General features: G+C 53.1%; 1 protein-coding gene across 3 annotated transcripts in view; it reads left to right on the top strand.

The window, feature by feature from the left end:
- Window positions 276-9025, top strand: part of SLC38A10 (solute carrier family 38 member 10) — a 31302-nt gene continuing 22552 nt past the window's right edge. For 2 of the 3 annotated variants that reach the window (XM_021414737.1, XM_021414736.1), the window contains exons 1-5: window positions 346-444; window positions 1453-1570; window positions 5068-5113; window positions 6681-6774; window positions 7609-7752. In XM_021414737.1, coding sequence (XP_021270412.1) covers window positions 346-444; window positions 1453-1570; window positions 5068-5113; window positions 6681-6774; window positions 7609-7752 — 501 coding nt within the window. Of the gene's footprint in view, window positions 445-1452; window positions 1571-5067; window positions 5114-6680; window positions 6775-7608; window positions 7753-9025 lie in introns of all 3 variants that reach the window. The other variant, XM_021414735.1, reaches the window with a different exon arrangement.

Below are 9025 nucleotides of genomic sequence, written 5' to 3'. Positions count from 1 at the left end.
TTCCAGACTCTTGGGTGCTGGGTCCGGATAGGGACACCCCGTTTCCGCCCCTGTCAGCAACCCTGAAACGAAACTCCTAAGCCCTCTCCCTCCCCTCAGTCCTCCCGGAGCAGTGTGCGCGGTCCTCCAAGGCGGCAAGAGCGCCGCCGCGAGTCGTTCCGCCCCTCACGTCTCGCTGCCCGCCGTCCTACTTCCCGGAAGCGCCAGCGGAGCAGCGGAAGGCGGAAGTGCCGCTGTGGCCGGTGCCGGTGCCGCCATGGCGGGTGGCTGAAGGGAACCGCGGGGCGGGGCGGGGTGGAGGGGCGGCTCCGGGCCGGGCCCTGCGGGGCGGCCCCGCCGCGGGCTATGGCGGCGGCCGCGGGCTCCAACTGGGGCCTGATCATGAACGTGGTGAACAGCATCGTGGGCGTCAGCGTGCTCACCGTGCCCTTCTGCTTCCGCCAGGTGAGCCGTGCCGTGCCGTGCCTGGCTCACGGCCCTCCTCGGCAGGGCGGGCGCAGCCTGGGGGGAGCCGCTGTGGGGTCCCAGGGGGCGCGGAGCCCCGGGAACGGGGGTTGGGAGCGGGCGTGGGGCCGGGCCCGGGAGCATCCCCCCACGCAGCGCTGGGGCTGGGGGCAGCGCCTGGTCTGCACGGAACGGGGCGGCGGGGGCGCGGTGTGAGGGCAGGAGCTGGCTGGGTCCTCGTGCCTTATTCTGTGCCACGGGGGCCCTGAGCTCTGTGCTGTGCAGCCTCGCAGCAGTCGTTCTCACCTTTACTTGAGTTGAAGAGAAACACTGAGCAACGTGCCCGTGTGTGAGTTCAGCAGGTGCCGAGCCACCTGCACTGGCCTTGTGGCCACGCTGGGCTCAGCTCCAGCACAGTGAGCACTTCTGGTGTTAGGGGCTGGCGCTGCTTCTGCTCCTTTAAAGTCACCTGCTTCAAAAGCAGCCAGTGGGTGTCGTCTACCTCTGCACACCTGTCCCTCAGTGCAGCACAGGGCAGCTCGGTGATGTGTGTGCTGTTAGGTAGTGCTTATTAAATAAGCGCGTGTGTAACGGTTTGAACCTTGCGCTTAGGAGTGGCTCTGTTGTTTACATGAACCTAATGAGGGCTGCAGAGAGCTGTGGGGATGCGCCGGTCTCATGGTGTGAGTCATAGAATCGTTCAGGTTGGTAGAGATCTCTGAGATCATCAAATCCAGCTGTGCTCCACAAATGGCTCCAGTTCATCCCTCCGTGCTAGCGCAGCTGGCTGCTCTGTGTGGTCCTCGGGCTGCAAGAAGAGTTAAATTGAGCTCATAGATCACGTTTGTCCTGGCTGCAGGGGAGCTGGGGAACTCCCTGAACAGGCGAAAGTGCAGCTGAAGATACATGGGGGAGGCTGAAGGCAGCAAGGGGCAGCAGTGAGACTGCCTGAAGTGCCTGTCTTTCCATCTTGTGTTTGTCTTCTTTCCCCCCCCTCTTCCTTTTCAGTGTGGCATTGTCCTGGGAGCTCTGCTCTTGATTTTCTGTTCTTGGATGACTCATCAATCCTGCATGTTCCTGGTGAAATCGGCCAATCTCAGCAAGCGCAGGACCTACCCCGGCCTGGGTGAGAATTTCCAGCTCTAGGCCTTGCTTTTTTTAACTGTGGTTTTATTTTGACCTCTTAATTTACAACTTTCATATTGATACTGTTGGAAAACCAAATGGTTTCTTGAAGTAGTTTTCAATTTGTGTTTTGTTCCTCTGTCAGGCTCTTCCCCCTGTGATATGTCCCTGGGGGGATACGAGGGCTTAATGCTGCTCTTGACAGTGAAGTTAATAGGCACAGAATTGTTTTGACTCTGCAGGGCAGGGGAGGAGATGCAGTGCTGACTGATCAAAACCCAAGTTTTCGGGAGCTGGCGTAGCGGGTGCCTGGTGTAAATTATCGGTCTCAGCATGAAAGCCACGAGCTTCCCCACCCAGCATGCTGCCGAGGACATTGGGTTCTGCCAGCAGAGCCTGGCATGGAGCTCAGGCTGCCTGGGTCTGAGCCGTGTGTGCATTTATGGCAGAGCAGGGGGAGCAGAGAGGAAACAGCATTCAAAGTTTCAAGTGGCCAAGAAAATAAAAACATCTGCAAGATTCATGTGTGAGGTTTTGGCAGCGTCTGCCAGCCTCTGCACGGTGCCAGTGCTGGCCTCTGCTGTGACCTCTCTGCTGGTTCTGACTTTGTTGGGGAGCAGGAGGAGGTGGTTGGGTTCCTGTGCTCTCAGCTGGCATGTGAAACAACAAGGTTGTTTACTTGGTTTCTCTTGTTTCTTTGGGGAAGTAGAGAATTGGCTGCATCGCTTTTGGTAAAAGAGTTAAAGAACTGCGTGGCTCACTTGGTGACTGTATTGTTGACAGATGGATTTCCACCATGCCCAAGATGCCCAAGGTCCTGTTACCAGGCTGTGCATCTTTAGCCTTGCTATGAGCTAAAAAAAAAGATTAAAGAGCGTTGCGGCTTTAGCAGCCGTGCTTCTGCCCTGGAAATAAGGCTCAGTTAGTGCGGAGCCCTCAGGTGGTGCCCATCTTGGCCCAACCCCTCCTGTCCCAGCTGCCTGCTCCGCTGCTCCCTGCTCTGACAAGAAGCCTTTGTGTGCCGCTTTCCTCTCACCCGAGTACAGAGAGTCCCCTCCACCTTGGAGCATCTCCCAGGAAGAAGGGGTCCTCCGCGCTTCCCGCAGCCAAGGGGCTCGAATACACAGAGGCCAGTAATGCTTCCCAGCTTCCTGGCACCTCCTGGCAGGCGGGTGCTGGCACAAAGAAGTGCCTCTGCTCCCTGCCCGCGCACTGGGAGAGGTGCCACCTCGAGCAACCAGGAGGGGACGGCGCTGGGAGGAAAGGCAGCGCTCCTATAATGCATCCTAATGCCTCAAGGTTGAGCAGCTCCACACAGACAGCCTTTGTCACCGTGTGCTTGGGCCCTGGTACATCTGCGAGAGATCCTGGCAGCCCCCGCAGCTGATTCTATGGGAGGCTTTGGCAGGGTTTAAAGATGGAAGAAAGTTTTGCAGTGTAACTTCAGGCAGCCGGCCCCTTCCGGAGGAGCACTGAGAGTGATCGTTCCAGCTACAGAAGAGCCAGGCTCCTCACAGGCTGAGATCCGGCTCAGATGTTGTCTCCCTGCATCACTGTCTGTGTGAAGGGCTTGGCTGTTTGAAATCCTGTGCTCTTCAGCACTGCTCTGCGTGGAAGGGAAGCACCTTGGGCAGATGTGGGGCAAGGAGGGAAGCGGGAGGCAGTTCCCAGGGAACCTCCACCAGGAGATGGGTTAATGCCTCCACATGCAGCTGCCAAAGGGCGCCGGGTGTGTGCAGGACCCAGCAGCCTGGGTCAGCTCCCTGCAGCGAGAAGTGCCGCGACACGACCTGCACGTGGCAACCACACTCGGTTTGAAAGGGTTTCTGTAGTCCTGAGTCTGTTCAGCTCTGCCCAGCTTGTTAGGCACCTGGAGATCCCATTCTGGAGATGTATTTTATTGCCACCGTCTCCTTCCTCTTTCAGAAGATAAAGGATCCAATTTTTCCCGTGTCCCCAAATGGGGATGTCTGACATAATATTTGAAGGCTTGCTCTCATTAGAGCATAATTTCAGAATAGCCAAGGAGACAGATTGGTTCTCAGCACCTCGAGCCTCGAAATCAGTGGCAGCTGCTATGTTATCCGGGGGTGCATTTCTGTGTGCTGGGAAAAGGAGCTGGTGGGGTCGGTGCTGTAGCAGCAGCGCTTCTGGACGTCAGCTCATTGGTACGCTGGGCTCCAGGAGGATCCCCAGCCCTCTCCCTACCCCCTCCCTCACACCTCACCCTCCGGAGTGGGCGATCTGATGGAACCACTCAGGGACCGTTTCCTTTTCCCGTCATCGCTGCGAGCTCCCAAGTGAGAGCTGGAGGCCGGGAGCTGGAGGCCGCTGTGCTGCTGCCGCTCCTGCGCCCGGCTGCGCTCCGCTCCCGCCCCGTCTGTCGTCGAGCCGTGGGCTATTTTCAGCGCTGCCCCACATAACAAAGCCAGTTTATTTTTCTGCTGCGGGTCTCCCGCTGTGCTTTTCTTTTCTTTTCTTTTTTTCTTTTTATTATTATTTTCTTCGTTCTGCGGGAGAACATGTTGTTTCCTTCATTTTTAACTCGAGCCGAGCCCAAAGAAAATCGTCGTTTGTAAGTTAATGTTTCAAATAACAGAAGGAGCTTCCAGAAGCGAGGAAAGTTGGTTTTCTGGTGGGCTCCAGGGCTCTGCCCCGTGCCTCGGGAGCAGACAAAGGCGGCCCAGGGGGTGGTGGGTTGGCTGTTGGAGCTCTGCAGGACGCTGACAAGCGGGCACTGTGGTCTGGTTTTGGAACTCGAGGTCTCAATTCACATTCTACCCAGTGAGATGGAGCTAAAAATATACACGGTTTTCTTGGCTTTTTCTTTTTAAGGAGAAAAAAAAAAAAAAAAAAAAAAACACGACCCAATGATTTAAAGACTACTGATCGCTTTCTGCTACGAGCTACAACCCAAGGATGGGAGGGGGAAGAAGCCTCTTGGCAGCAGCCCTTTGGTGTGGGCTGTGAGTGCTGGGTATTCTGGGGATGGGATTGAGCGTTCTGGGCACCGGCTCAGCTCTCCCATCCAGCAACGTCAGGCGGTTCAGTTCGAGTGGGAAGATAAAAATAAAAATGCGACTGTGATTGAAATTTTGCACTGCAGAACTTTTTGCCACACAGCATCTTATACATGCATATTTTCTCTTCCGCGCTGACTTTCCTTTAATGGTTGCCATGTGTGACTGCTACTTCACACTGCCTTTTTTTTTTTTTTAACATAAAAAGGGGGGGGGTGGGAAGAAAAATAACCTGCTTTCTATTTTTCCTTCATCTTTTTCTCCTGTCTTATGTGGTTTTCAATTTGAGGAGGGCACGTCTGAAAAAGAAAATGGGGCGGTGGGAAGGGAAAGCAGCCCCCAAGTGCAACGCTGGTGGCTTCCTGCTCAAGTGCCCTTTGTCACTATCACTGATTAATTTTTAACTGATGTGTGCACCACGTTCTGGACCTTTCTTTAATTAACTGTGGTTTTTTTCCTTTCTTCTCTTATGTGCCAGCATTTCATGCCTACGGAAAAGCAGGAAAAATGTTGGTGGAAACAAGGTAATCCACCGCTTTAAAGCTGGAATAGTTTCTCTCTCTTTAATGAAGAGTGCTGCTCTGTGGCCTTGCTGCACTCATTTGTTACTCCCCTGCCCTCCCTGCTCCCAAAAGTTTTCCTTGCCACCAAGAACTCGAATAAAGAAGGGAACAAGGTGCCCGTGTGCTTCATCTTCTCTGCAGGCAGGAGCTGTGAGTCATGAGGCGCAGAAGCTGGAGAGTGAACTCCTCTCCTGCTCTGCTGTGAACTCATGGGCAGACGCTGGTGGCTGGTTTCCAGGGCTGGGATCCCTGCCAAGGTTGCTGTGTGTTTGCAGGAGGGCATCCCGTGCCGTGGGTGCGCCCTGGAGCTGCCCGGTGCCGCCTGCTCCCAGGTGTCAGGAAGCGCCTCGTGGTGGGGCCCTGTCCCCATGTCAGCATGAGAGCTCTCCAGCCTGATAGCTGCTGGGCTCCTGTGCCTCCTGTGACCCCAACACCAGCAGAAAATCCCTCGCAGGTCACGTTTAGAAGCCCTCATGGGCAGTGGGACATTGTTACCATGCTGCTTTTTCCAGAAGAGGTTCTCTGTTGGAGGCATCTTGAGCTCTGGCCAGGCAGTGGTGCTGGCTCGTTCTCTGTTCCCATCTGCAGATTGCTGCAGAACACTAAAAATACACCGAATATTTCTCAAATGTGACTTGTCCATGCAAGCAGTTGCCGTAATTGCCACAGGGATGCTATAATTGGAAACGGGAGGGAAAGTGGTCCGTGCAATCATGAATGGGAGGAGAGGCAGTTCGTACTACAATCTTTTCATTAAAGTGTGGTCCATTTTGTGGAAGGAAGTTTGAGAGCTGAGCTATTACCAAGGCTTTCATGGTAGGCCCTTGCTGCAGGGGGTGCGGCTGGGAGGACCTCTTGCTGATTCTGTTAAATGTTTTTCCAAGAAATAAAGGAGTTCTTGGCATCCCTAAGCTCTGTTTCTTCTGTGGGTCCAAACAGCAGTTAAACTGATGCACGTGTTGTTAGCAAAGCCACATCTCTGGCCGAGATGTTGCCTGTGGATGAGAGGTGGATGGAGTTTCCTTGGTTTTATGTTGCTGGGGCTGAATGCAGAACTGAAGGCCTTAGGCAAGCTGTTAAGAGCCATCCTCCGCTCTGGCTCCAGCAGGAGCAGCCCCACTGCATCCCTGCAGATGGAGGACTCGCTTTACTTCTGGCCAAACGTTTCCAGTGTGAGTTTGGTAAAATCTGGGTCCTGTCCCCTTCGTGTCGTGCTGGAAAGTTGTCTTGAGTTAGGGAGTGGATGTACTCTGAAGCAAGGCGTGCTGGGCCTGCTTCACCTCTGCAGACGAGCGAGCAACTGCCTGCATGGATTTTATTTTAAGTCCCTTTAAATGCGCTCTTTGTGTCCTCTGGAAGCTTCTTGGTCAATGGGAGAGTGCAGGAGGATTGTGAGCAATCTGCAGCTGTTGTGGCTGGGCGCAGCGTGCAGCCCCTGAGACCACGTCTGTGCTAAACCTGTGCTGCGGCCGCGTTCCAGGGTTCCTGCTTCAGCCTCCTAATCTCTCTGTACTTTGTTGTTTTGCAGCATGATTGGGCTGATGCTGGGAACTTGCATTGCTTTCTATGTTGTCATTGGTGACTTGGGGTCCAACTTCTTTGCCCGGCTGCTTGGATTTCAGGTAAATAAATCCTCGGTGCATTGCAGCTGCTGTGCAGGCAGTGGTCCCAGTTCCCTTACATGGAGCAGCGTGTGCTCGGAGGGCCACGAGCTGCTGTGGGGGCACCTCCAGGGAAGCTTTAGTGGCTCAGAAGTATAGGAAACAATCAGATGTGCAAAACCTCCCTGAGAGCATTGCCAGCAAAATGCATCCCTTTAATACTGGTCGCTCTTAATTCTGGAGCAGATTAATGAAGGAGATACGACGCGTCTGTCCTAATGCTTTCCCCTGCCAGGTAGTGACAGACAGTTCCTCTGTCTGAGCCCGTACCCCTCGCACCCCTCTGCTCCTGGCGGGGCTGTTATCTGCTCCTCCTGATGCTGCTAAGCTCTGATTAAGGGACTGTGAAGTTAAAAAGATGCGTTGTGGCTGCAGCCAAATTAGGTATTAAATATTTCCAAGCATTCCGGAGTGTTCTGCTATAATAAATACCAATGTGAGGTTTTGATTAATTTTCTGGATCAGAATTTTCAAGACTTCAATCTCCCATTCCCCAAGTAAGTTCAGTTTTTATTTAATTGCATGGAAAATACTCAAATCACTTGTGTTGGATTAGTGTTCGAAGACCCCCGCCCTCCCCCCCGCCCAGTACTTCCACTTCAGGGTGGACCTGTCACGCACTGTGCAGAGCAACAGTGGCACCCAGTGACTGTCTGAGCTAATCACAGACCTAGCTATAGAAATGGCAAGCTTTCAGCATCGAATCTTTAAATACCTATAGAACTGCATCAGGGAGTTACTTTGCTAATTTGGCGAGGCGTTCTGAGCATGCTCTGAGTGCCGGTCCCTCTCCAGGTGTCTGGCAGCTTCCGCATCGTGCTGCTCTTCGCCGTCTCCTTGTGCATTGTGCTTCCCTTGAGCCTCCAGAGGAACATGATGGCCTCTATACAGTCATTCAGTGCCATGGCTCTCATCTTCTACACCGTGTTCATGTTCGTGGTGAGTACTGATGCTGGGAGTTTTCCCACTGGGCTAACGCAGGTGTTCATGGTGTGCCCCGCGGGGACAGCTTGCAGGTGCAGGGCTCGAGTGTAATGTGTCCTTCCTGATAAATAGTGCTGATAGTGCCTGGCGTGGTTGCTGAGCTACTGCCCACGTGCTGGGATCGTGGGGAAGGAGCACAGAGCAGGAGCTGGCGGCAGGTCTGCGCGCCGCTACAAAGCAATGGATTGCGGTGGCGAGCAAATCAAATTGTGGTTCATTCTGCTCCTTGATATCATATAATTCGGGACTCCGAAGTTGAAATCAGAGGATGGAAGATGTGGGGAAGAGTGCCTGGAAGCACGAGGGCTTTTATCATCCGTTAGTGTTTTGCCTTGAAACCTCAATGCTTGTAATCTGGAGGGGGAAGGCACTTCTTGTTGAGAACACAAGCATGTGCTTTGCATGCTTTTTTTGCAACCGATGGTTAATGTCTCTCAGGCAGCAAGTGATTGCATTTCTGCTTCTTGTGTGTTTCTTCAGAAATTTTTCTAGAAACGTTTTCCTTTACTGAGATAAACGGATTATGACCATTTAGATCAAGTAGGGTAGGTTGAGGGTTGTCCAAAGCTCTGTTTGGCTTGGCCAAGCTTCGTTGTATAGCACCACATACTTAGAGGTGGAGGCTGATGCTCAGGCTGCTTGATCATGGAGTCCCAGCCCTGACTCCACCAAATTTCAGGCCTTGAAATGCTGAAACAAAAGAAAGAAAAGGGAGGAGTGGAAATTCCACGTATTTAACATTTTTTTTTAGTAGGTTGGGCTCTGTTACAGTTCTGAGCTCGCCTCTGTAACGAGGCTGGAAACTGTAAATGAGCGTTTTACAAAACTACTGTGTTCCAGAAGCTGTGCCTTTAAGAAAACCACAACATTTCATGAGAGTTGGCTGCACTAAAAGTAATCTCTGGGGATTAGAAAACCCCTATTCAGGCGATATTATAAACAGGCATTCAGACGTATTTACCTTCTGTTTCCTGTGCAAGCCAATGTCTGCCAGCTTCCCTGTCAGTGGCAAAAGAGCCCCTGTGCCTGAGCTGGGTGCCTTGCTCCCCTTGTTTTCGTGAAGTTTCTCCCTGTCCCCAGCGAGCTGGTGGTGTGGAGTGCTTCTGGAGCAGCAGGGTGCAGGTGGGGTCCTTTTTAAGGAACTTTCGTCTGTCTCTGTTGAAGAGGATTCTCCGAGGCAAACGTTGCTTTCTGTTTGGATTGAAAAACCTGTTTTAGAACAGAAAAG

This window comes from Numida meleagris, chromosome 17 (genome assembly GCF_002078875.1).
Source record: "Numida meleagris isolate 19003 breed g44 Domestic line chromosome 17, NumMel1.0, whole genome shotgun sequence".
In the NCBI taxonomy this organism is placed as follows: Eukaryota; Metazoa; Chordata; class Aves; order Galliformes; family Numididae; genus Numida; species Numida meleagris.
This window is presented reverse-complemented; position numbering and strand designations above follow the sequence as displayed.